The sequence below is a fragment of the Hordeum vulgare genome, chromosome 3H (genome assembly GCF_904849725.1).
Source record: "Hordeum vulgare subsp. vulgare chromosome 3H, MorexV3_pseudomolecules_assembly, whole genome shotgun sequence".
In the NCBI taxonomy this organism is placed as follows: Eukaryota; Viridiplantae; Streptophyta; class Magnoliopsida; order Poales; family Poaceae; genus Hordeum; species Hordeum vulgare.
In genome coordinates, this window is record NC_058520.1 from 366,812,626 (window position 1) to 366,840,228 (window position 27,603).

Genomic DNA, 27,603 nt, shown 5'->3' on the forward strand with positions numbered 1-27,603 from the left:
AATTGCAAGAGAAGCAAATTGCAATGCAGGAGAGGCATACGGCAAACGAGGAGAGGGAGCAGCGAAAGACAGATGACAATCCAGGAGAGGGAGATGGCACGGAAACAATTTGAGTTAGAAGAGAAATTATGTCCATGAACACTAGTGGTATGAATGGGGCACAACAATAATACTACATGAACCAGCAGAATGAGATTGCCGCTCATCGATAGAACACATCAGGTTTGTCGTGTGAACTAATTCTCATGTAAATTATTTATCATGTTAATTGTTTGTCGTGTGAACAAGCAGAATGAGTGTATTGAAAACATTGCATTATGCCATAACTAAAATAATACATGATAAAATTCAACTACATTATTACAACTGCGTACATACTTATTCATCTCCAAACTTCTATCAGATGTGCTCAACTAGATCATCTTGAAGCAGAGAGTGAAATGCATTATTTGTGATTCGTTGATTCATTTGAATAAACTTAAGGTGAAATGCATTGTTTGTCATTCGTTGATTCATTTGAATAAACGTACTCAATTGTACTCAATTGTTCCGCATGTGTACGAGGGATCACCTTGTTCCGCATGTGTACGAGGGATCACCTTTACTTCCATAGAGTCATAGTTGTAGTCATATTTATTCATTGTGTTATAGGAGAGAGGACACAAGACTTGAAAGATCAGACAAACACAAGATTAAATGATTTAAGAGAGATGAGAAAGGGTGTTATATGTAGGCCTGGAATAGGAATAGAGCCGTTGGAGGTTATAAAATGATAATTGAACTGATAGTTATAAAATAATATTAAAATATAGGAGAGAGAATATAGACGTCTATATATAAATGTTCTGCTGCAAAACTGGAGGTGTATGAAGGAATCATTTTAGACCATTGTCTATATAAACATATAGACATCCAAATATACACATTCTGTTGGAGATGCTCTGATGACAGAAACAGACTCGAAATGGGGACGGGGAACTTGAGCGGGTCTAATTTTCCAGGACATAACTCAGTCCTACCACCTTCTTACCGTCTCCCTGCTTCGAAACATTGGCAATGACCTCCCCAAGAGGCGGATGGTCAAACTTGCACTGGACGCCAAACTTGCATGCGCCCGTCTTCATGTAATAGGCGCAGGCCTCAGCATCCTGCATATTACATGTCAGCAAGTTTGCATCAACATTCCGCTTCGAAAGAAAAATAATACTCTGGATCAACATTAAAGCGAAAACAGGAACCAAAGGACGGTCCCAACTAAAATTTCATCATTCCTCACCGTAAAAGCTCATAGCAATATTTAGCTAGTTTTTCAGCAATTGAGATCATTATGGTCAAAGGATTACTGCCAACGGCTTACTACAATACAATGGCTGCTTCACCAACCAGACCTCTGAAGGAAATGTTTTAGCAACAGAGAACCACAAATGCATTTATAATCCTGAATCATCAACAGGCTAGTGGGGATTATTCCTGGATGTTACCTCTCTCCTTGGAAAGCCAGCAACAGTAAGCATCACAGGTTGCTGAGATGACTCCCGCTTTGCAATGGAACCAGGTGCAGACCGATCAACTGGATGGTGAAACTTGCATCTTTCAGAAAATTTACAAAATCCTGTCTTCTTATAGAACTGCATTAACCAAAGTAAAATGAGAGAAACGGTAGGGCATATGATGCAGCAATTGGTGCAGAGATGGTTATGTACATACATCACAAACAGTTTCTCCAGGCCTCTGAGGGTAGGTGATTGGCTCAGGTTCAATCTGTATTTTGCAAGAGAGTGTGTCAGTTCGTGTATTTCACAGCACCAGTTCTAACTCCTTTGTTTAACCTTACCGGCACATGGGCCGCGCGAAAATCAAAGCTCGGCAGGAATTTCGCAGCTGGATTTAGAATCTTGCCAGGGACAACAGATGCTGCACAGCACAGGAAAACAACATTAAAAATGTGTGTACAGTAATAATAGTACAAAAAGGTTCATGTTTAAGATGTTTGTGATCAAAATTGGTAGATTTGTCTATTGTAAGAGCAACCAGACGTAGCCCAGAATGCAGCTGAAAGTTGAAGGTGTAGAGTTTGTGGCAAGAAGAATAGGTTCAACTAACCGGCTGTCGCTGCCTACTTAGGTGGCCAGCGCCTGAAGAATTTTGCTCAACGCCCTGCCAACGGCACAAAAGGAGGAATCTTGCTACTATGGGACGAATCCACAGTTTCGGTCACAAATGATCAAATGGGCGTCTATTTCCTCTCGGCATCTGTCACCCTCAAGAATACCTCAGACCATAAAACATTCAAGCTAACTACGGTCTATGGTCCCACACGCAGCAACAACAAGGATGCTTTCTTCCTTGAGCTAACATCACAAAAACCTCCCTCAGGTACAAGATGGCTGGTTAATGGGGACTTCAATCAAATATACCGTGCTTGAGACAAAAACCATGCCAATGTGGACCGTAGCCGCCTCGCCCGGTTCCGAAACACCCTCAATGCTTGAGAGCTCAAGGAGACCCACCTTCAAAACAGGTGTTTTACTTGGAGCAATGAACAAAACAATCCAACTCAGTGCAAACTTGAAAGCTTCTTTTATAATGCTGATTGGGACATCGACTTTGCGACGCACATTCCCCATGCCCTCTCCTCGTCACTTTCAGACCATTGTCCCCTTTTGCTAGCCAACAACTCGGACCAAAGAGGCCCAATTCTTTCCGCTTTGAGAACCACTGGACCAAAATGCCCGGGTCTCAGAATGTGGTTAGTGCAGCTTGGAATGAGCACTCTGGTCATGAGGAGCCCTTCCAAACACACTTACACAAACTAAAGAGAACTAGCCAGAAGCTCCGCAAATGGAGTAAGACTCTTTTTGCACAGTCCAAGATTCAGCTAACATGGCCCTGGAGGTTATTTTGCATCTGGACTTGGCCCAGGAACAAAGGCTGCTTTCCCAGTATGAGAGGGACCTGCGGCAAAGACTTGAGAGAAAGATCATCGGCTTGGCGGTGCTGGAAAAGGCGTGTAAGCGTCAAAATTCAAGAATCACAAATTTGAAAGGAGATGCCAACACTCGCTATTTCCATCTTCGGGTCAACCATTGGAGAAGAAAGAACTTTATCCACCGCCTAAAGCACAACAATGGATGGGTTACTGAGCACGGGCAGAAAGAAAATATCGCTCACCAACATTTCTAAGAAAGGCCCCCCGTGCAACACTGACATCAATTGGGAGATCCTCCCTCCCCCGGCTGTGACCTGCGGGACCTTGATGAGCCCTTCTCCGAGGAAGTGAAGGCGGTGGTGTTTGATATGCCGAGCGACAAAGCGCCAGGTCCAGATGGGTTTACCGGTGCTTTCTTCAAGGCTTGCTAGAACACTGTGAAAGATGACATCATGACGGCCATCAACCACGTCGCGAAATCTTCACGCCTCTCACTTCCACTGGTTGAACTCTGCAAATGTCGCCCTCATTCCGGAGAAGGACGGTGCTGAGGACATAACTGACTTCCGCCCCATTAGTCTTATTCATGCTGTTACTAAGATCATTGCCAAGTTAATGTCCAACAGGCTAGAACCCCACATGAATGACCTTGTCTCGCAAGCCCAAAGCGCGTTCATTAAGAGAAGATGCATTCATGACAACTTCATGTACGTGCGGGACATTGCACGGAGGCTACATCGCAAGAAAACACCGGCGCTTCCATTCAAACTTGACATCAAGAAAGCTTTTGACTCCGTGAGATGGGACTTTCTGCTTGATTTGCTCCAACACCTCTGCTTCCCTCCTAGATTCCGAGGCTGGGTTTCAACATTTTTTATCTTTGGCTTCCTCTCATGTTCTTCTCAATGGAGTTCTCGGTAAACCAATAAAGCTTGGACAAGGACTGAGACAGGGCGACCCACTTTCACCTCTCCTAATCATGCTTGCCATCGACCCGCTACACCACATCCTTCGGGAGGCAACGGAACATGGAAAACTGCACCCTATTGGTGGTCAAGCAATGCCTGTTAGGACCTCCCTCTATGCAGACGACGCCGCTGTTTTCCTGGCCCCCAACAAGGATGACGTCAAGTTTTTTGCTGAAACTTTGAATCATTTTGGTGCACTGGGTTAATCACGAACTGCAACAAAAGCCTTGTTGCCCCAACCCGTTGTGAAAATCTCAAACTCATGGACATCCTTCAACCTTTCCCGGCCAACCGCTCTTCATTCCCAACGACATACCTTGGTCACCCCCTGTCGGTGAAGAGGCTGAAGCGGATCCACTTTCAACCGCTTGAGGATAAGATCGCGGCCCAACTTGTGCCTTGTTTTGCTAAACATGTGGCCTCTCCTGGGAGGGCTATTTTGGTAAAGTCTGTTCTCACGGCCACCGCCATCTACTTCATGACAGCCTTGAATCTTCCGGCTGAGCTACTAAACAAGATTGATGCTCTGTGGCGGGCTTATTTATGGGCAGGCTGTGAGCAAGTTTGCAAATCAAAAACTCAAGGAGGCCTGGGTATCCTAAATCTAAAAAAGTTTGCCGCTGCATTGCGTATTCGGCGGTTGTGGTTTGAATGGATGGACCCGATCAAACCTTGGGTGGGTCTAGGGAACCCATGTGACAAAGCCGATCGTCCCATTTTCGGGGCTGCTACAAAGGTGGAAATTGGGGATGGCCTTCGTGCTTTGTTTCGGGAGTCTGCCTGGTTCGAGGGGTTACAACCCAAAGACATCACCCCCACATCTTCCTGCTGTCCAAAATGAAGAATTGCTCCGTCCGAAAGGCCATGCACAACAACTTCTGGGTCGCCCAAATCAACATCAGCTCGGGCATCTCTGTTGACAACCTAACGGAGTTTGCTACTCTTTGGGAAAAGCTATCTTCCATCCAGCTTAATCCAAACAGGGTGGATACCATCTACTGGAAGCTAACGAGCGATGGACACTACTCCACCAAGTCTGCCTAGGAGGTCCAGTTCAGAGGATTGATTGATAGTGACCTTGTTCAAACTCTTTGGAGAAACTGTCCCCCCCCCCCCCCCCCCCAAAATGCAAGTTTTTTGCTTGGCTTGTCATCAATAACAGGATTTGGACGGCGGATCGACTCCAAAGAAGAGGATGGCCTAACTGCAATCTATGCCCCCTCTGTAAGCAAGTCCAAGAAACGGGGGCGCATCTTCTCTTCCATTGCAGATACACAAAAAGAGTTTGGGATATGATCAAGGGATGGTTGGGCATGCACGACATGAACCTTCTACATTGGGGTCAAATGGAGTCTCTTAACGAGTGGTGGGCCTTAATGCAACCAACAAGACGCAGTTCCGGCGATCACTCATCTCTCTAATGCTTCTCATCTCATGGGAAATATGGAAGGAACGTAATGCAAGGGTCTTCCGCAACGTTGCTGTGCCGGTCGGAGTAATAGTAGCTAAGATTAAAGAGGAATGTGTTCTATGGGGTCACGCTGGGGCAAAGTATTTGCGTTTTCTAATGCCGCGAGAGTAATGTTTTGTAACTCGGCTTCTGGCCACAAACTCTAAACCTTCTTCCTTATTCAATGAAAATAGCAAATCTACTGCCTAGTTTAAAAAAAAGAATAACCAATGAAAAGCTTCCATGGCCGTTTTTTTAGCCCATTTTTTGGAGCAAAATATGACTGCAAAGCAGGTATGGCAGAAGTAGCACTGTCAGTGCCCTGCAAAGCCTTTTTATTTTTGCGAAGAGAAGCATCTCTTTCAGCAAAACGAAAACCAGATTTAAGTTTGAGGACAGATATTGATAATCCCAATTTTGCATCAATCGAGTTTAAACCTTTAAAGATGCCTAGATTATGGATTAAACTTTACCTTTAGCATCAATTGCACAACTAAGTATTCAGTTCAACCAGGGCAACACATTGTGAGTTACAGAATGAGCTAGCTAGTGATGGTCATGCCCTCTGAACATAAAACAACGAACCTTCATTATGTCGTTCAGGATGGTTGAACCGACATGCTCTACCATACCTGCAGCTGTAGATGGATAAAAGGAAATGTGAGATCAGGATGCCCCAAGTGCATTCACAAAACCACAAACATGATAAAGTCAACTGAATAGAAGGTATTTTGTTCAAGAAGATGGTACCTGCCCGTCTTAATATAAAATGAGCAATCAACTTCACCCTGCAATACAGGAAGAGAAAAGGTATTCAACAAGACAATCATGATGCTCTTTCACTTGGATCCAGATAGTAAAAAATACAGTCTTTCAATATATACACACACATTGCACAGACCATCAACATATGCCAGTATTTTGAGAAGTCCCAGAATATTACCCCATAACAGAACTTGTAGCGAGAGCAATAGTATACGCTCATAAAGTTTTAACTGAATACTGGTATCGTGAAATCTCCAGAACAGATTGTGCACGATTAAAAAAAAACTTGCATTACAGTCACAGGCATATCTATCGTTTATAAACAGAAGACATGTATTAGGTATAAAACAAAAATTTGCAACTCTAGACAAGAAAATTAACACTTGATGAAAATACGTACCGGTCGTATAGGCATGCCCTTTGAGTTCTGCTCAAGAGCAACTGCTGCTACCTTCTTTGCTGAAACTAAATCATGCACTGCACCATTGTGCCCTGCTGCTTCAGCAGTTGCTGTATTTTCAGATTCATTTTCACCACTTGAAGGTGCCTCCATATCCTTTGCATGACTGAACTTACAATTTGTTCCTAATTTGCATTTGCCTTTTGCATAGTGCTGAAGTAAAGAAACACAATTCAGAACTGTTCTTTTGCACCATTGCTATATACGAGAGAGAGAGAGGGTAGCCTCTTACCGGACAAGGCTTAAAAGGCTTCACCGGTAAGGTAGAATTACCAGAAATTAGAGACACCTGCAGTCAAAGCACAAAACCCACATCGACATTTAAGATTATGATGGCTCCGGTTAGCAAAAGAGAGGAGTGTAGCCTCTTACCGGACAAGGCTCAGAAGGTTTCACCGGTAAGGTAGAATTACCAGAAAGTAGAGACTCCTGCAGTCAAAGCACAAAACTCACGTTGATATTTAAGATTATGATGGCTCTGGTTAGCAAATGAAAATAACTTACTTTATCGCCTGAGCCAGCCACTGTTCCATCATCCTTTTTCTTTGGATGGTTGAACTTGCATTCAGACCCAAACTTACACATACCAGTCTTTACAAAAAACTGCACCATCAAGAATATTGCAATGAACATGCTGGTTAGCTAGCTAGATTCTGAATAGAGGGCTATGATTTGCTTACAGGACAATCTGGTTTCCCTGGTCGTTCGGGATAGGATTCCTCGGCCTTTTGACCCTGTAAAATGAGCTTTAAGCAAGCGAAAGAAACTTTTGGAGGAATGCAAGACACAAGGTACAATTGCCAGGTGGTCGCAAAAGACTTAAAAACAACAAAACTGATAAGGCAATACAAATCAGAGGTATGACAGTTTCAAGCAAGTGATTCATATGAAAACTGGAAATTGCATTGTTTCACTTCATACCCTCTATTTTTCTCAGACCTATATGTTTTTCTCCTAGACTTAGGTGTGGATGTTTATTCTTCAAAAGGTAGATAAGGCCAACATGCTGAAGATATCTTTACTTATTTTATATTTTATATAAATGGGAATGTGTGTGTTTGTGTCTGGTGGTACTAAGGTACATCGATACCCTGCTCTTGCAATACCTAGTCCATTTTCCACCTTCCTAAAATCACAATGAAAAAACAAACTAGCTAAAAGTAGTCTCCTTATTTCCACCTTCCTGTACATTTCTTACCAGAAAATAACAATGAAACACAATGAAGCTCCTAAGAAATTAACTTAACCTCCTTGCTAAAAACACCTAAGAAAGGAGATGTGACATCGGGCTGTACAGGGCTTGAAGGAGCACGGTTATGCAGCCTCTGTGGATTGGAATAAGCAGACCACGATTGCTTATAACGATCAATACATACACCTTCCGTCCCGTATTACTTATAGCAGAAATGGATAGAACTGGATGTATCTAGAACTAAAAATGCGTCTAGATACATCCATTTCTGCGACAAGTAATTTGGGACGGAGGGAGCATCGGCGACCTTGGACGGGATCCACAAGCAGCTAGGCCACCCCAGCGAGCTACAGCAGCAGCAGACACAGGTGGCAGTGATTGATGGAGGCGGGGCTGATCTAAAGTACGCGCGAGCGCGCCGGATTGCGTCTGCGCCAGGCTTCTAGGTCACGTGCGCGGACGTGGAGATGACCCAGCTTGGCCCGATCTGAGGCACGGGTAGCGGCACCATGGGCTGCTAGACAGTGGCGGAGAGGCCATGCAGGCCCGCAGCAGAGGAAAGCATCGAGCAGACGCTGCAGACAGCAGGGCAAGATGCGGTGGGTTCGCAGTAGCCGGTCGGAGAGAGGATCAGCGGCGGCCCGCCAGATGGAAACGACGACGGAAGACGAGATCGACCAACGGATCGATCGCAAGGTAGAAAAAAAATGGATCGTAAGGACGAGTTGCGGCATCTGGAGACCTAAACCTAGGCTCTAATACCATGTAGGAAAGCAACTTATCTCTATTGAAGGCCCTGCATGGCTGAAATGCATTGCTTAGTGGGACTTTGAGGTGGTTCCAATTCTCTCAACATGCGAAGTGTCCACCTCAAAGTCCCACTAAGCAATGCATTTCAGCCATGCAGTTTGTCCACGTCAGCAATCCTGCCATGTCATTACCTTAGTGCGTTCTGTTTCCAGCGCAACCGCCTGAAGACGAGCGGCCTCTCCGATCTACTTCTAGTCATAAACCGATCGACCACTATTTCACCCGAAGTAAGAACAACAATTTCTCCCTGACGGCTGGTAGCCGATCTTTGTATCTTCCCCGACACTCCGTGTGTTGCCCTGCGTCGTCGTGACAACAGTCGTGGAGCCATGGTCCTTACGTCCCGTCTTTTTTCGAGAAAACGCAAAGACTCTGCGTTTCATTTCATTGAAAAGGGAGATAGTTTAGCAGTACACGCCTCCGAGGAGGAGGCTCACCGGGGAGCAAAAATAACGAAAGTACCTCGGAGGCTCACCGGGGAGCAAAAATAACGGAAGTACAGGAACTAGTGAACGTCCCAGGTTAGCGGCATGATCACCCCAAAATTTATCCAGCAGTCCTCCCAAAATTTGCCCGTTCTGCCGTCTCCCACGGCGAGTGAGGTGGAGGCGAAGAACAGGGCGTGCTCCTCCTTGGAGAACTGGAGGTCAAGGCCGTGCCAAGCGCGACCCTCGTCAGTGCGGCTGAACCAGAGCCACCGCAGCCGTAGGGCGAGCCCAGCACGCTCCATGTCCTGGACGCCGAGGCCGCCAAGGGGGAGGGCCCGGCAGATACGACGCCAGTTGACGTGGCAGCTACCGCCGTTTGCGGCGGCGCGGCCCTCCCATAGGAATCCTCTCTTGATTTTCTCAATGAGCCTGATCGTCTTCTTCGGAGGGGCGAAGACGAGGATTTGGTGGATGGGGATGGCGCAGAGCACGGACTTGACAAGTGCTAGGCGGCCCGCTTTGTTCATGTGCCTGGACTTCCAGTTGGGGAGCATGCCGCCAACCGTGTCGACCAGGGACTGCAGCTGGGCGCTAGTGGGCCGCCAAATGGTGAGAGGGATCCCGAGGTACGTGAGCGGCAGGTCCGCGATCTTGCACCCAAGGAGCTCCGTGATCAGCGTCGTGTCTCCCGGAGCGCAGTTGAGCATGGTGGCTGAGCTCTTGTTGTAGTTGACATGGAGGCCCGTAGCTCGCCCAAAAAAGCTCCAGGATCGCCTTGATCGCGGCGAGGTCGCTCGGGGAGGGGTGGCAAAACAGTACCACGTCGTCCGCATAGAGCAAGATGACCGGGATGGGGCGGCGTGGGTGCAGCTGCTCCAAGATGCCCAGGGACATGGCCCGCCGAAAGAGGCGTCCAAGCGTGTCCATGGCGAGGACGAACAGTTGGGGCGACAAAGGGTCGCCCTGCCGCAGCCCCCGGCGGTGCCAAATAGGGGGACCCGGCTCGCCGTTGATCATCACCCACGAGCAAGCGGACGACAGCAAGATGGCCAACCAGTCAAGGAATCTGCTCCCGAAGCCATACTGACGGAGCGCCTCGAACAGGAAGGGCCATGAGATGGTGTCCAAGGCGCGCGCGGGGTCGAGTTTGAGCAAGACCCGGGGCGCGCAGCTGGTGCAGGAGGCGCATCGATTGTCGGACGAGAACGAAATTGTCATGGAAGGAACGACCGGCGATGAAGGCGTTCTGGTTCTTGCTGACCAACCTGTCCAGCTTCGGTGCCAAGCGCAGGGAGAGCATCCTGGCAAACACCTTGGCGACTAGGTGGATGAGGCTGATGGGTCGGTAGTCGCCGATGGCCTGGGCATCCGAGCGCTTGGGAAGGAGGGAAATCAGGGCCTGGTTGAGGCGGTGAAATCCTCTGCCCCTTAGCTGATACAGCTGGTGGAAGACAGCGACGACGTCGTGCTTAATGGTGCCCCAGCAGGCACGGAGAAACTCCGCAGTGAAGCCATCCAGCCCCGGCGCCTTGCACGCCGGCATGGGCGTGATCGTGCCCCAGATTTCCTCCCCCGTGAAAGGAGCATCGAGGTCCTGGGGGTCATCGGCGGGGTCGATCAGGTGCTCCAGGTTGAGCGTGCACTCGCGGTCGGGGGCCGTGCCAATGAGGTCGTCGAAGTGCACGAATGCAGCCTCGCCCATCTCGCTCTGCTCAATGAGGATCTGGTCCCCCGTGAACAGGCTGAAGATCATGTTTTTTGTCGTCGATAAGAGCATTGCCGGTGGAAGAAAGTGGTGTTGGCGTCCCCATCCTTCAACGAGGCGATGCGCGCCCGCTGTCGGGCGATGGTGCGCTCCAGCGAAGCGAAGCCCAAGAAGGCGAGCTTCAGGCTCCTGTGCAACCATGCCTCATGCGGCGACAGCGTCCGATCCTCCTGGGCTTTGTCAAAGCTGAGAATGAGCACCCTGCAAAGCGCAAGCTTGTGCTTGACGCTGCCAACAGATTTCGCACCCCAGCTGGTGAGCCTCCTGGCGGTGGCCTGCAGGCGTAGCAGAAGGCGGCGGAAAGGGTCGGCATCATCCACCGACGCCCAGGCCTGCGCAACTGTCTCCTGGAATCCGTCAAGGCGCAGCCAAAACTCCTCGAAGCGGAAGCGACGGTGGGCCGTGGGCGTGGGAGAGCAGTCCAGCAGGAGGGGGTTGTGGTCGGAGACCACAGAAGCCAATGCAGGTGGCACTCGCCGACGACGTCCTCCCAGTCTGACGAGCAGAGGACACGGTCAAGGCGAACCAGCGTGGGTGGGGATTGCGCGTTAGACCATGTGTACCAGCGGCCATTGAGATACACCTCCCTCAGGGCGAGGTCGTTAAAGCAGCGCCGGAAGCGGCCCATCATCCTTCGGTTTAAGTTCCCATTGTTTTTGTCCTCGTCGCGCAGGATCAGAATAAAGTCACCACAAATCATCCACGGGCTCGTGCAGTCGCGACGCACGTCCCGGATCTCCTGGAGGAATGCGACCTTGTCGTCGTCATCCTGGGGGCCATAGACTATGGAGATCCACCACGGAGTGCCCTCGGACGTGGCGACCCTAGTGGTGAGGGCATTGGTGGTGAACAATGGGTCGGATAAAGTCACGACCCTGCTCTTCCACGCTAGGAGGATGCCCTCGTGCGTGCCCTCCGCGGGCAGGAACAGGTAGTCATCGAAGTCGAGGGCCAGGGCCTCCAAGACGATCGAGAGACACATAAGCTCCATCTTCGTTTCCTGCAGGCATACTACCAACGCGTCGGCCGTAGCAATGAGCGAGCGAATCGCCAAGCGTCGCGCACGCGCGTTTAGGCCGCGTACGTTCCAGATCACAAACTTGAGGTTGTACCAAGGTACCTCCGACGTCGTTGGGACTGTTCCACCGCAATTAGACCAACCGCTCATGGGATTGAACTACCGAGCTTTCCCTTTTTCAGCCTTGATGGTGCGATGCCGGGAAGGGCCGCATCCGCCAACGAGAGGAACAGCGCACCGGGAACGTGTCGCTACCCTCCATGTACGGCGACTCCGACGGCCGCACCGGTTGAACTGCCTTCAGCGTATACGTATCCGTCCATCTACACCACAAAAGTGTAGAGTACTGTATATGTAGCCATGTAACCTTTTGTATTTACCCTATTGTATAAATGGTTTTCTGCATATTACACACATGTACATGTATATATACTGGCCTATGGCCTCCTGGAAATACAAGTTGCATATTTCCTAACATGGTATCAGAGCCTAGGTTCTTTTTCGCACGCGCAACTCGTGATCTTCCCGATCCAATCTTCTGCACAGCCGCCAGCGCTGTCTCTTCTACCCGTGGCTGCTTTGTTCCCCGCTGAAGGCAGTCTCGTCCGCTCCCGAGTCCCGCTCGATTCCGCTGCCCGAGTCCCGTTGGATCTCGCGCCAGGATCGCTCGCTCTCGGGCTCTCGTTTAAGGAGAGCAATCCCCGATGGATCCCGACGCCAGCATGAATCGAGACGGCTCGTGCATTGATGATTGCTGCCTCTCTCCCGCCTCATTTTTGGGCTAAGGCCGTCTCCACCTCCACCTATCTCATCAATCTACAACCTTCCACTGCTCTACAGGATGGTGTTCCTTTCGAGCGTCTTTTTGATAGTTCTCCCGATTATTCGATGCTTCGTTTGTTTGGTTGTGTTTCCTATGTTCTTCTTGCCCCTCGAAAACGCACCAAACTGAGCGCTCAGTCCGTTGAGTGTGTCTTCTTAGGCTATAGTGATGAGCATAAGGGCTATCATTGTTGGGATCCTATCGGTCATCGGATGCGTATTTCTCGGGTTGTGACTTTTGATGAGTCTCGTCCCTTCTACCCGCGCCCATCTTTCTCGACCTTTTCAGTGGAGGATATCTCTTTCCTCACTTTTCCTGACACACCTATCACCACCATCGAGCCTTTGTCTATTCGTTCTGCTACCTCTGCTTCTCCACCTCTTGCTGATTTGCCGCCACCATCTCCCACAGTTTCCTCACCTAGCATGTCACTGGATCCTGCACCTTCATCACCGATGACTTTTTCGTCTCCACCCCCCAATTCTACCTTGGTGATTCCTCCTTGTATTCTTCCATCTTTTCCTCAGTATTTCACTCGTCGTTCACGTCATGTGGATGCCTCTGCGGATGTGTCGTCTCCTCGTCTCAGCCTACCTGTGACTTGCGTTCTCGTCCTCGTCCGCCTGTTGATCGCCTTGGATTTCCTGCTGCTGGTGCTGCTGTTCTTAAGCCGACTTCTTATCGTGAGGCTGTTGTTCATCCTCAATGGCAGTTTGCGATGGCAGAGAAGATTGCTGCTCTTGAACGCACGGATACATGGGATCTTGTTTCTCTGCCTCCCGGTGTCCGTCCCATCACTTGTAAGTGGGTCTACAAGGTTAAGACTCGCTCCGATGGTTCTCTTGAGCGTTACAAAGCTCGTCTTGTGGCTCGTGGCTTTCAGCAGGAGCATGGTCGTGATTACGACGAGACTTTTGCTCCTGTGGCCCATATGACCACTATTCGTACACTTCTTGCCATGGCCTCGGCACGCCACTAGTCTGTATCTCAGCTTGATGTTAAGAATGCCTTTCTTAATGGTGAGTTGCGTGAGGAGGTGTACATGCAGCCACCACCTGGGTATTCTGTTCCTGATGGCATGGTATGTTGTCTTCGTCGCTCTCTCTATGGCCTTAAGCAAGCCCCCCCCCCCCCCCCCCCGCGCGCGCGCCTAGTTTGAGCGGTTTGCCTCTGTGGTGACTGTCGCTGGTTTTTCAGCAAGTGCCCATGATCCGGCATTGTTTGTCCACCTTTCTCCTCATGGTCGGACTCTTCTTCTTCTCTATGTTGATGACATGATCATCACTGATGACGACCCCGAGTATATTGCCTTTGTAAAGGCCCGTCTTAGTGAGCAGTTTCTTATGTCTGATCTTGGACCTCCTCGCTACTTTCTTGGGATTGAAGTCTCTTCTACCTCTGATGGCTTTTTATATCCCAGGAGAAGTATATCCAGGATCTTCTTGCTCGTGTCTTACTGATGAGCGCACTGTTGAGACTCCCATGGAGCTCAATGTTCACCTCCGTCATACTGATGGTGACCTCCTGCCTGATTCGACGTGTTATCGTCATCTTGTTGGCAGTCTTGTCTATCTAGCTGTCACTCGTCCGGATATCTCTTATACGGTTCATATTCTGAGTCAATTTGTCTCCGCTCCCACCTCGGTTCACTATAGTCACCTCCTTCGTGTTCTCTGATATCTTCGGGGCACGATCTCTCACCGTCTATTCTTTCCTCGCTCCAATTCTTTACAGCTTCAGGCCTATCCGGATGCTACGTGGGCTAGTGATCCTTCAGATCGCCGTTCACTTTCTGCTTACTGTATTTTTCTTGGTGGTTCTCTCATTGCCTGGAAGACGAAGAAACAGACCGCAGTTTCTCGTTCGAGTGCAGAGGCTGGGTTGCGAGCTATGGCTCTTTTGACGGCAGAGGTGACTTGGTTATGGTGGTTACTTCAAGATTTTGGTGTTTCTGTCACTACACCTACTCTGCTCTTATCTAGATAGTACAGGTGCTATTAGCATTGCGCGTGATCCTGTGAAGCACGAGCTCACCAAGCATATTGGTGTCGATGCTTTCTATGTGCGCACTGGTGTGCAGGATAAGGTTATTGCTCTCCAGCATGTGCCTTCCGAGTTACAGTTGGCAGTATTTCTGACGAAGGCCCAGACTAGAGCATAGCATGGCTTCTATCTCTCCAAACTCGGTGTTGTTCATCCACCATGAGTTTGAGGGGGGTGTTAGAGTACTATATATGTAGCCATGTAACCTTTCGTATTTACCCTATTGTATAAGGGGTTTTCTGCATATTACGCACCTATGCATATATACTGGCCTATGGCCTCCTGGAAATACAAGTTGCATATTTCCTAACAAAAAGAACCGGCAGGTGCTATCCCCGTTGAGAAGTGGAGCAGCTCCGTTCCCATCAGTCGTAGTCTCAGCCTCTCGGGTATTTGGTGCCAGCGCCCCTAGTCGACTTTATTCCCCTCCTAATATTCTATATTCTCTTTATCCCCACCACAGCAAAGCTATGCGCGTCCTTATTGAAATTCCTTAATTTCCGGTCCCAAAAAACTAACGTGAATAGCCTTGCCGTCGATGTGTATCTCCTGCTGGAATTACACGTACTGGACAGGGCGAATTTCAAGGCCTCTCTGTCGACAATGCACCGTTGGCGAATCTGAAATCATCACCTTCGATGCGCAACTACTGCTGGTACTACATGTATTGGACATGGTGAATTTCAAGCCCTCGCAGTCGCCACCACACCGTTGTGTGGCCGCTTGCTCGACGAAACTGAACCCCTCCATAGGTACACGTTCGGACCTTCCTTTATTACCATCTTGCATGATGATGTGTTTACTAATCCCCAATCCATGGACTCTTGCATCTTGCTTTTACCCATTGAATTTGTTTACGTGCCAGATTTGGATTCAAGGCGTTTGGATTGAATTGGTGGAAGCGCTCATTATTTTTCTGTCCACAACATTTAGTGTAAGACACATGTTTATTTTGTTCTCCCCATCAGACTGAAATTTGCTAGCACTCGCGGAAGCTCTTGGGATTTCCTTGTCGTGTGCAAGATGAACTCTCATTGGCGGCAATGTCCCCGTCACCAAGGTAAATGGAATTCAGCAATTATTATTTTGCTGTTTTCTTTTACATTGTCAAATCTAAAGGTCAATTATCAATCACATATTAGGATTCAAATCTCTATTTTTCTACGGTTCATTCAGATAAATGCATCGTGTTTTGTTCAGACAAGTGTTGATCTATACCTCCACGAGCAGTCCATCGATCAATCTCTATGTCACCCGCAAAAAAAAAGACGTCTATTTGTCTATTATCTATCAGTCTGCTATCGATATTGTATTTATTTAACGTGTCTATTTGAAAGATAACTGTACAAAATGCTCATATGTGATATTTGTAGTCTCATGAGATACTTGGTTATTTGTAATTACCATATATCATCCATGGTGATAGGTCATGCAGTCTAGGTCTCGCTAAAAATAGATCCGCAACAAATCTTTTTGCATAATAGTGATTCATTCTTTTCTCATGTATGGTTATCATTGTAGCACATAGAGGGTAAGGTGCTCAGAAGTATATGTACAATTAGATTAAGTGTGATATATCCTACCAAATTGTTGGTAAATAATAAATGGATTCCACAATATTATATCATATCTCTATAATTTGCCAATATTAATCCGTTTGTTTCATGTATATTTTTGCAGGGAGCTCAATTCTGAGGATGTTTGGTTGGGCTTTTCCATGACTTTTGCACCTTCGCTCATAAGCCAAAAAAGATTGTATTTTGTAGAGCTCTTTGTCGTTGGTAGCTTCCATGAAAAATCCACGAGTTAACTACAAGTTGTCAAGAGAATACATTACTCCCTCTGTCACGGTTTAGAAGGCACGGTTAAATTTACGTGCATTTTCACAACGGACAAGGTTTACGACGCGTTGCATTTACTCCTAGCAGCTAAGTAGTACTTCGTTGTACTATTTCTATATGCATGCGTAGTGTGAATGCTATCTTTCAGCCCATCTCACAGCCAATCAATAACCACCTAGGTTCCAGAGAATTTCCAAACACGCCTTCTAAACCGTGACGGAGGTAGTATATGATTATTGGTTAGTTGCTTGCATGTGATTGTGTTTTATAACTACATGTATAACTTGGATCTTGGCGCTTATCTATGTGTAAGTTCTCATGCTTTTTATAGCCTAACACTTTGAGACAAAAGGAATATGTATTTGTTTTGGCAGGAAAAGGGCAAATAATTGGGTACTCATTTGTGCAGATGATCTTGATTTGGTTTGTTCTTATTGTGATATTGGATCTCCGTCACTCGCCATCAAGTATAGCAAGATACTACAATGGACAAATTCATTTTTAGTTTGTGTTCTTCGTTAAGGTCTTAATAACTATGTAGATATTTAGATTGATTTACTCATGTAATATAACTATATTTACTAGGAAACTTTATTACATGATTCACATTTTGTTATTGTTCATAATTACATTCAAAATATAGTGGTCACTACAAAATTTTCATCTTAAGATCATATATCTACTATATGCAAGCAAACTTATATTAACTTATGTATTATCAGTGTGTACCTCAAAGAGTTTCGTGTTGAACCGGTATGGGCCCAAGCCCAGCCTCTTCTCCCTTAGGGCCCAAGCCCATGTAGAGGGACTGACCTAGATAGGAGGCACCCAGCCATCCAGCCCCCTCCTGAGCCGCCACATCCACGAGAACACCAACGAGCGACCAGGGTTCGTCCCGTCTGGAGCCTGGAGGTAATCCTCTCCCCCTCTCCCGTTCCTACATGGTATCAGAGGCCAGGGATGGCGGGGCCTGAGGAGGCGACAGCGGCGTCCGGCGAGGTGGCGGCGGATTTGGGCGGCGTCCGGCGAGGCGGCAGTGGATCTGGGAGGCGTGGCGTGGCTGCGCAGGAGGAGCGGCTCATTGGCTGCGTGGCAGAGGAAGGAGAGGTGGAGCTGATGTGTTGCGTGGCAGGAGGAGGAAGCTGAGGAGCGGCTTGGTCTCCTCGAGAGTGGGTTGTGCTGCGGCTGCTGCTTGCCCCTCGGTGTGGCGGCATGTGGTGCTGCCAGAGGAGAAGAGGAGAAGGGTAGTGGAGAAGAGCAGCTCCTTGTTGTGCTGCTATGTGTGCGTGTGTCTGCAAGGGACCGGGAGCTGGAGAACTGCTGCTGGGGTTGGCTGCTGTTGGAGGCCAAGATCCTCTGGAACTGCTGCTGTTTGTTGTTTGCAGAGGGAGGAGGAAGAGAACTGCTGCTGGAGGAAGAGGATGTGGTTGCTGCTTGCAGTTGGAGCTGCTGAGTTGTTGGGTGCTGCTGCTAGCCAGGGGGCGTAAAGGGACCAACCGTGCAGCTGTAGGGTTGTGCTGCTGAGGGCTGTTGTTGCTGATTTCCGGATCAGAGATGGCTGAACCAAATGCGCTTGCTGCGGCTTTCGAGAAGCTCGCTAAGATCCTCGACTCTGGGGCCATCGTTCCTCGACAGGAAGTGGCTCAGAAGCTCGAAATGTCACCCCTGGACATGAAGTTGGAGGGGGCCACAAATTACTTGAGTTGGTCCAGAAGGGCATTGTTGGCTGTAGAACAGAAGGAACTTGATGGGCACTTATTGGGTGCGATTGATGAACCAGGAGACAAGAATACCACGGAGGGAAAGAGGTGGAAGGTCATAAACTCTATGCTAGTTGGCTGGTTGTTGAACTCAGTGGTGCCCTCCATTGGACGCTCTCTGGAGGGACTATCCACGTCCGCCGAGATATGGAAGACCCTATCCACCCAATACTCAGGCAAGGGTAATTTCATGCTAATCGCTCAGATTGAGGGGAAGATCAGTCGGTTGCGCCAAGGTGACGACATGTGAGTGATGGCATATGTGACAGAGCTGCAGGCTTTGTGGGCGGAGCAGGATAATGGCGATCCTTTGGAACTCTATGATGCGGCTTGCATCGAGTGAGGGCGCAAGTGGATTGCACGCAGACGTGTGCTGGAATTGTTGGAAGGGCTCAGAGGTTGCTTTCATGAAAGGGCGGCATCCCTGTTGCACCAACCACTCCTGCCAACTATTGAGGAGACGATTGCAGCAATGTCTCAAGAGGTGAGGCTATCTCTTGAGCATGCAAACCAAAGTTGTCAGATACATGACTCAAGTCTTAGAATCTTACGATCTTACAATCCAAACAAGCCCCCCCCCCCCCGATTCTACGATTTTGCTCATAGAATCTAAGTTTCTACGATCCCGATAGTTAAGATTCTACAATTCACGGAGCTTCGATCCGATTCAGAATCGCGATTCTGACAACTTTGATGCAAACGTGAAGGCTGTGCCGGCTTCGACATTTGCAGTCACCGAGTGCATGGAGTGGGGAGATCCGAGCAAATGACATATCTATGGGGAGGTAGGTCATTGGAAGAGTGTATGTCCAACTCGTGGTAGAGGCAGGGGATACAACAAAGGAGGAACTGGCAGAGGCAGGTATGCTCGAGGCAGAGGTGGATACCCAGGGAACTCAGGGGGTCAACTTTCTAGGGGCAGAGATGGCTACTCAGGAAATTCCGGGGGTCAGAGTGCTCATATGGTAGTTCAAAGGGACACCGAGACGTCACAGGGCGAGGGAGTTGATGAGGCTGCCTATGGAGACTTTGCTCACTGGGCCTCCACTGATGAAGGTAATCCGACAAATGCATCTCTTACTCCTAATGAGAGTGCTTCAGAGTGGATCCTAGACTCTGGAGCATCTAAGCATGTTGCGGGTAATTCCTGTGTGTTTGAGCCTTACCATAAGCATGATCCTACTCACAAGGGCACCATACAAACTGCCGATGGTACAAATCAGCCTGTTGTAGGGGTTGGCACAATCAAATGCACTTCAACCATCTCTTTCTCGTCGGTTTTACATGTGCCAGCTTTTCCTGTCAATTTGGTCTCTTTCAGTGCTCTCATTGATCAAATAGACTGTCGTGTGATTCTTGATAAGTTCGGTTGCGTGATTCAAGATCGACAAACGAGACAGACGGTTGGGACTGGCACCAGGCGTAGGGGGCTCTGGTACATGGACCAGGAGGTGCAACCGGACTTGGTGTGTGCTGCGACCATGGAGGACAAGGAGAAGAAGGCGATGATCCATCACTGTAGGATGGGTCATGTATCTTTTGATAAGATGAGTAGAATATTTCCGGATGTTATGTGTGGAATAGGCAAGGGCAAGTTCACATGTGATGCTTGCGAATATGCAAAACACATACGAGCCTCATATGTGAGTAAGGGGCTTAGGAGCATATCTCCTTTTATGCTTATTCATTCGGATGTATGGACTAGCCCAGCAGTGTCAATGAATGGAAAGAAGTATTTTGTTACCTTTATTGACTGTTATTCTCGTATGACTTGGATTTACTTGTTGCGTCACAAGGATGAGGTGTTTAGCTGTTTCCAAAACTTCCATGCTCTTGTAAAGAGACAGTTTCAAGTGCAGGTCAAGGTGCTTAGGACTGACAATGGTACAAAGTACGTGAACAATATTTTTGGGGCTTTCGTGTTTGAACAAGGGATTCTTCATCAAACTTCATGTGCGACACCGCACGTCGGAATGGTGAGGCTGAAAGGAAGAATCGTCATATTCTTGAGGTTGCTCGGTCGTTAATGTTTTACCATGAATGTGCCTAAGTTCTTATGGGATGAAGCAGTTATGACAGCCACATACCTGATCAACCGGACACCTTGCAGGATAGTAGGTATGAAATCTCCGTCTGAGTTGCTCGTTGGAGATAATAAGTTTATTGTTTCCCCAAAGCTGTTTGGTAGTATTTGCTTTGTTCGTGATCACCGACCATCTGTTGGGAAGCTTGATCCTCGGGCAATGAAGTGTGTCTTTCTGGGATACTCTTCTAGTCAGCAGGGGTATAAATGTTGGTGTCCCTCTGAAAAACGCAGGTTTGTGAGTATGGATGTTACCTTCAGGGAGTATGAGCCATTCTACGGTGTGCCGACTAATCTCAGTCTGCTGTTTGCAGAGGTTGACCACCTACATCATGTGCAAGATGGTCAAGAGGGGGAGAAGGATGTGTCTCAACCTCTACATCATGTGCAAGATGGTCAAGAGGGGGAGAAGGATGTGTCTCATACTCTGGGTGATTCTGTGGGCAATAACACTGATAATGATATGCAAGTCCAGGTTCAACCAATAGTGGGAACAATTCCAGTTAGTACTCTCACTGATGATGGTGTGCATGTTCATGTTGGGCCAACTGTCGATACACTTAAGATTGGTGCTCTTCGACTTCCTGTTCGGGATCGATGGCAGACGAACACCCTGGTGTACTCCCGACGGCAACCACACGTGCAAGGCAGTGAGGCAAGAGTGCAAGGGGAGCAGCAAGGCAGTGAGGCAAGAGTGCAAGGGGAGCAGCAAGGCAGTGAGGCAAGAGTGCAGGGGAACAGCAAGACAGTGAGACAAGCTCATCTGACACAGTGGAGCTGCCCATTGCATTGCGAAAGGCTACACGTGAAGCGGCATTGAAGGGTGAAGTAGCAAGGAAGGCTCTACCAAAGGATGATGCTCGTGATGATCTTGATATTGGTAATTTTGTGTCTTATAAGGCTTTGTCACCCTCATATAAGGCGTTTGTTGCCTCCCTTCAAACTGTGTCAATTCCAAAGGATTAGAAGGCTGCAAAGCAAGATCCGAAGTGGCGTGAAGCGATGATAGAAGAGTTGGAAGCACTGAGAAAAAACAAGACATGGGTGCTCACCACATTGCCGACAAAAAAGAAAGCAGAGAGTTGTAAATGGATCGATACAGTGAAGCAGAATCCTGAAGGAAAGGTGGAACGGTATAAGGCCAGATTGGTCGCGGGAGGATATAGTCAAACTTATGGAATTGACTATGATGAGACATTTGCTCCCGTGGCAAAGATGAGCACAGTAAGGATATTGGTCTCTTGTGTTGCAAACTTTGGGTGAAAGTTGCATCAATTAGATGTCAAGAATGCCTTTTTGCATGGTGAGTTGCAGGAAGAAGTGTACATGGAGATACCACCAGGTTTTGGTACTTCAGAGACTACGGGGAAGGTATGCAGGCTGAAGAAATCCTTGTATGGACTGAAGCAATCACCAAGGGCATGGTTTGATAGGTTCAGACGTGTTGTCCGTGGTATGGGGTATGGTCAGTGTAACGGTGACCACACGATGTTCTACAAGCACTCTGATCAGAAGATCACCATTCTTGTTGTTTATGTGGATGACATTATCATCTCTGGAGATGATAAGGAGGAAATAGAGAGATTGAAGGGCTGTTTGAGCAAGGAGTTTGAGGTAAAGGATTTGGGTAACCTAAAATACTTCCTTGGCATTGAAGTGGCCCAGACAGAGAAGGGAATCTCTTTGTGCCAACGAAAATGCACCTTGGATCTCTTGAGTGACATGGGCATGATGGGATGTCGCACTGCCCCTACTCCGACTGAACAAAATCATCAAGTGACAGCACAATCAGGAGAGCTAGTGAATAAGGAAGATTATCAGAAATTGGTTGGGAGGTTGTTGTACTTGTGTCATACCAGGCCTGACATTACGTATGCTATGGGGGTGGTGAGCAGATACATGCATGAACCAAGGAGTGGGCATCTTGATATTGTGCACAAAATTCTGAGATACTTGAAGGGGACTCCGGGTAAAGGGTTGTGGTTTGGAAAGAGTGGACATCTTGAGGTGGATGGCTATAGTGACTCTGACTGGCCCAGTTGTAAAGATGATAGAAGATCAACTTTTGGCTACTGCATGTTTGTGGGAGGAAAGGCAGGTTTTATAGGACAGCTATCCGACCTGCGATGTTGTATGGCGCGGAGTGTTGGCCAACCAAGAGACGACATATCCAACAGTTAGGTGTAGCAGAGATGCGCATGTTGAGATGGATATGTGGCCACACAAGGAAGGATCGGGTACGGAATGACGATATACGAGAGAGACTTGGGGTAGCACCGATTGAAGAGAAGCTGGTCCAGCATCGTCTCAGATGGTTTGGACATATTCAACGGAGGCCGCCGGAAGCGCCGGTGCATAGCGGACGGATAAAGCGTGCTGAGAATGTTAAGAGGGGTCGTGGTAGACCAAACTTGACATGGGAGGAGTCCGTTAAGAGAGACCTGAAGGTTTGGAATATCGACAAAGACTTAGCCATGGACAGGGGTGCGTGGAAGTTAGCTATCCACGTTCCAGAGCCATGACTAGGCTTCGAGATCTTATGGGTTTCAACTCTAGCCTACCCCAACTTGTTTGGGACTGAAAGGCTTGGTTGTTGTTGTTGTTGTTGTTGGAGAAGCAAGAAACAACCGGCTGTGTCTAGATCAACAGCAGAAGCTGAGTATAGAGCATTATCTCAAGGGTTGTGTGAGATGCTCTGAGTGAAGTACCTGCTGAGCGAGTTGAAACTTCTGAGGAAGGGACCCTTGAAGGTGTGGTGTGACAATCAATCAGCTATAGCTATCGCTTAACCCAGTTCAACATGATAGGACAAAGAATGTGGAAATTGATCGCTTCTTCATTAAGGAGAAACTTGATGCCGGGATCATCAGCCTTACCCATGTCAGCTCTGGGCAGCAGTTTGCAGATTGTTTGACAAAGGGACTGGGAACAAAGGAGTGTAACTTGGCATGTGACAAGATGGGAATGATAGAAATCTACCGCCCATCTTGAGGGGGAGTGTTCAACCGGTATGGGCCCAGCCTAGCCTCTTCTCCCTTAGGGCCCAAGCCCATGTAGAGGGACTGACCTAGATAGGAGGCACCCAGCCATCCAGCCCCCTCCTGAGCCGCCACATCCATGAGAACACCAGCGAGCGACCAGGGTTCGTCCCGTCTGGAGGTAATCCTCTCCCCCTCTCTTGTTCCTATATTCCGCAACAACGTGCGGGGTTTCATCTAGTACTTCCTAACAGTTATATCCACTCCCCCAACCAAGTGAGCTAAGGCTCGGAGCATCGCCCCCCCAAAAAAAACTTAATAGCTACACCCATAGTTAATTTCATCAAGTTTGGCTCTTGGTGAGGATGCAAGTGGGGCGGGCTTGCCCGCTTGGCTGCCCCGCGCTGGAATGCTTTTCGGGTGTTACGAACACGCTGCCAGATGAAGCGGCGATTTGTTGTCAACCCGCATAGCCCGCGTCATCTATATAAATCGGTGGGGAACATAAACTAAAATAAGAGAATGGTAATCGAAGGTGGAACAAAAGCTAAAAGGCAGGTTTTATAGGACAGCTATCCGACCTGCGATGTTGTATGGCGCGGAGTGTTGGCCAACCAAGAGACGACATATCCAACAGTTAGGTGTAGCAGAGATGCGCATGTTGAGATGGATATGTGGCCACACAAGGAAGGATCGGGTACGGAATGACGATATACAAGAGAGACTTGGGGTAGCACCGATTGAAGAGAAGCTAGTCCAGCATCGTCTCAGATGGTTTGGACATATTCAACGGAGGCCACCGGAAGCGCCAGTGCATAGCGGACGGATAAAGCATGCTGAGAATGTTAAGAGGGGTCGTGGTAGACCAAACTTGACATGGGAGGAGTCCGTTAAGAGAGACCTGGAGGTTTGGAATATCGACAAAGACTTAGCCATGGACAGGGGTGCGTGGAAGTTAGCTATCCACGTTCCAGAGCCATGACTTGGCTTCGAGATCTTATGGGTTTCAACTCTAGCCTACCCCAACTTGTTTGGGACTGAAAGGCTTGGTTGTTGTTGTTGTTGTTGTTGTTGGTAATCGAAGGTGGAACCAGATAGCCATTATTTGTTCTCCTTGGCTCGCCTGATGAAGCAGGGGATGATAAATGTAAAGTAATCGGCTGTATTCGGAGCAGCGCAGAACGAGGCCATCTGCTCACACTCCTCCGTCGTCAGCACCTTCGGCTTCAACGGTGGCAGGCACAGTGGGCTTGAATCAGACACAGTATCAGGACCATCAATTACGATGCTACCTAATAAACTGTACCATGTGATGCTAGAAATTCTCAGGAGAACGGCCCAGCGTAAACAAGAGAGATAGAAGATGCCCTGATATGCGGGTCAGGCGGCGGCAACGGTACTCGAATAACTACTTCATCATCAACCGCATTACCGATAATAACTATGCGGGCAGAAGTAGAGGGATGCGGGATAGCCGCAGCCTATCCCACTTGCAACATGAGCTCTTGGAATGGAAGGTGCCGTTACCAGATCATTCTAGCGTACCATTCAGGAGTAAATAATCATTATCTATAAAAAATGGATGATTTCCATTTAGTTCACTGTAACAGATATTTTATCTTTTCTTCAAACACCATTCATTAATTTGTCATATCTCTACGACTAAAAAGGTTCCTATCCGGAACATCAAAAGTTCCAATGTGAAACAGATATACGACCCCTGCCTACCCCAATCTATCGCATCATAACCCCCCCACACACACACACACCACCACCACCACACACACACACACGCACACCCTGCCGCCCTCTCTGTTCTGCTTACATCGTCTCCTCTTGTAGCTATGCCGAGCAGCAGTTGTTAAGTGTGAATGAACAGTACAGGTAGTAAATCAAGAAATTTGTAAATTAATTGATCTAGTTCAAACTAAATTTGCTACTATACTTATACCACTGGTAAGGAATATCTAATCATGTTTGAAACTAGATGTGTTTTCTGCCATGACACCCACGGAGGGGTACTTCTTTGTTTGTCAAACAGCAGAAAAAGTTAGAAAATTTTGGCAATATAATTATGGTTTAATGGTACTTCTCACATAAACTACCATGATAAACACTATCTATTATTTTCACTGCAAGCAATATTTAATGGCAATACAATTTGTGATTTTGGAAATAACATATACTCCCTCCATCAAGAATTACTTGTCACGGGAATGGGTGTATCTAGACGTATTTTAGTTCTAGATACATTCATTTTTATCCGTTTCTACGACAAGTAATTCAAGATGGAGGGAGTACTTCTTTAAAATAGCTTACTATAAATTGACATAGAATATATAGACCTAAAAAAAATGAAAGATAATCACCTCTTTCCATTTTGGAATCCCACCCTTTGGAACCCATTGTGGATGGTCAAATTTGCAGGTTTCTTCATACTTACATGTTCTGGTCCTCATATAGAAAGCACATTCCTTTTCCCCAGGTCGTTGTGGATAAATAGGAAGGCTGCTTTCAAGCCTAGGGCGTTTGGCCATAGTGTTTGGAGAATAAAAATCATCACTCTGCCCAATAGTACTATGGCTTCCCATAATAGGTCGATGATAGAGAACTATAGTAGATATACAAAAGAACTTTATTAAGCTAGTGGTATTAGAAAACCATATAGTAGCAATAAATAGTGGTAATAATAATATACTGAAATGAAAAATAATGGTACGACAAGGAAACTAATATATTGATCGGCTTCACACTCCTAACCTAAACACTAATATAAGTTGAGAATGAAGCTCTAAGGTCATTTACAGGACATCATGGGAAATATCTCCGACACCTCAAAGGTAGACTTGCATAAGCACATATACAAAATTCCCATGGAGCAACCTCTCGAAGTCTAAGAAATAGGCTTGCATTTTGGTTTACGTAAATTTATAGATAAAGCTGTTTCAAGCTTTATCTCACTACAATATTAAAAAAAAAACGTGTATGGTCATCCAGTTCTCGAGCACAAAATCGATATATGATGACAAACAGGAAATTAACTTAAGTGATAAGAAGTTACACCGTCCAGCATAAGAATTATATAGTTCGTTCATCCTCATTTCATCTGTAAATTGTGTAAGAACCAAACTTCTTTTTTCTTGTACAGCTGCTAATTTCTCCTCTTTCAAACTTCAATAATGCTACGTTAAGCTTATTCTACGCGCAAGATTATGAGATGTCTGAAAAGGCCCAAACTATGCAAGGACCTGAGATGTTCTGGAGGCCAAAAGTTGACACCCACATGAAACTCAGACCACTAGAAACCCATTGTAATCCAGAAGGACCTACCATATAGCTCCCTCCAACTTGGATAAGCCCCCAACAGCATTAATGTGTACAAAGGAGCAGAAACTGCTCAAGAAATAACTATCAGAAGCTTCTCCTTGACAGAATGGCTTGATCTGACATCTAACTTGTGTGGACGCTCAGGAACCAGTTAAAAACTGGCTACGAGAAATGTATGACGGAATAAGCAGAAGCACATGGCGCTGACAAACTTTCTCCGTACCCACTATCTACTGTGTTCTAAGTGAAAATGCATAGGTTTAGGTAGCTGCATGATTCACATAATGCAACAAACCACTGATGTGTTCATAGATCCTAGTATGTGTAGTATAGAAACATTAACAACACGTGGACACAATTTATGCGAGTACCAACGCATATTGATGCGCGCCAAATGCCACAACCAATCGATGTTCTCTGACTCGATCCCGTACCCGTAGAAAAATTCAGTCACGCCAGAGAACTTGGACGTTTATTTCACAAGGAATATGCTGCCGCACATGTGTAACCGGCAAAACTCGGTAGCATTATCAAATAAACGCAGTAGAACACTACCACTTAATAGAACAGGGAATGGGCTGCTCTCACCATCTGCGGGGCGCCTCGCGCCGACATGCGTGTCGAATTCGCCGGAGGCGGAGGGGTAGGGGTAGGGGTAGGGCGACGGGTCGCCAGCGTAGCGCGCCGCGATGAGGTCGATCTCATAGGAAGAGTACCTCGCCGCCGCATCGTCGCCTACACCGCCGCGGCCGTATGGGTAAAAAGGGTAGCCCGACATCGCCGCCGCATCGTCGCCTGCGCCACCGCGGCCGTATGGGTAAAAAGGGTAGCCCGACATCGCCGCCGGAGTACGAATGCGCTAGGGTTTCACGGGCTCGGGGTGTGGAGTGGGGTGGGAAGCTGTTGGGTACAATTCACCCAAAGAACGAAACTCTCTTTTTTTTCGAAACAAGAACTTGTATC

The 27,603-nt window shown here is 47.5% G+C and overlaps 1 protein-coding gene across 3 annotated transcripts; it reads right to left on the reverse strand.

Moving 5' to 3' along the window:
• Window positions 1–809: 809 nt before the first annotated feature.
• Window positions 810–27,603, reverse strand: LOC123443882 (zinc finger CCCH domain-containing protein 8-like). 3 transcript variants are annotated; one of them, XM_045120424.1, is made up of 13 exons: window positions 27,229–27,603; window positions 25,683–25,924; window positions 7,253–7,306; window positions 7,077–7,175; window positions 6,945–7,001; window positions 6,805–6,861; window positions 6,513–6,725; window positions 6,098–6,135; window positions 5,933–5,985; window positions 1,835–1,914; window positions 1,708–1,761; window positions 1,482–1,628; window positions 810–1,148 (listed from the first exon to the last, which is right to left on the reverse strand). In XM_045120424.1, exons 1-13 carry the CDS (start codon window positions 27,476–27,478, stop codon window positions 990–992), a joined length of 1,503 nt encoding a protein of 500 aa, XP_044976359.1. In that variant the 5' UTR covers window positions 27,479–27,603; the 3' UTR covers window positions 810–989. The 3 variants fall into 3 exon arrangements, with proteins under 3 accessions (XP_044976359.1, XP_044976360.1, XP_044976361.1); XM_045120426.1 differs by having other exon boundaries at window positions 1,055–1,148; window positions 1,482–1,570; XM_045120425.1 differs by lacking the exon at window positions 6,805–6,861.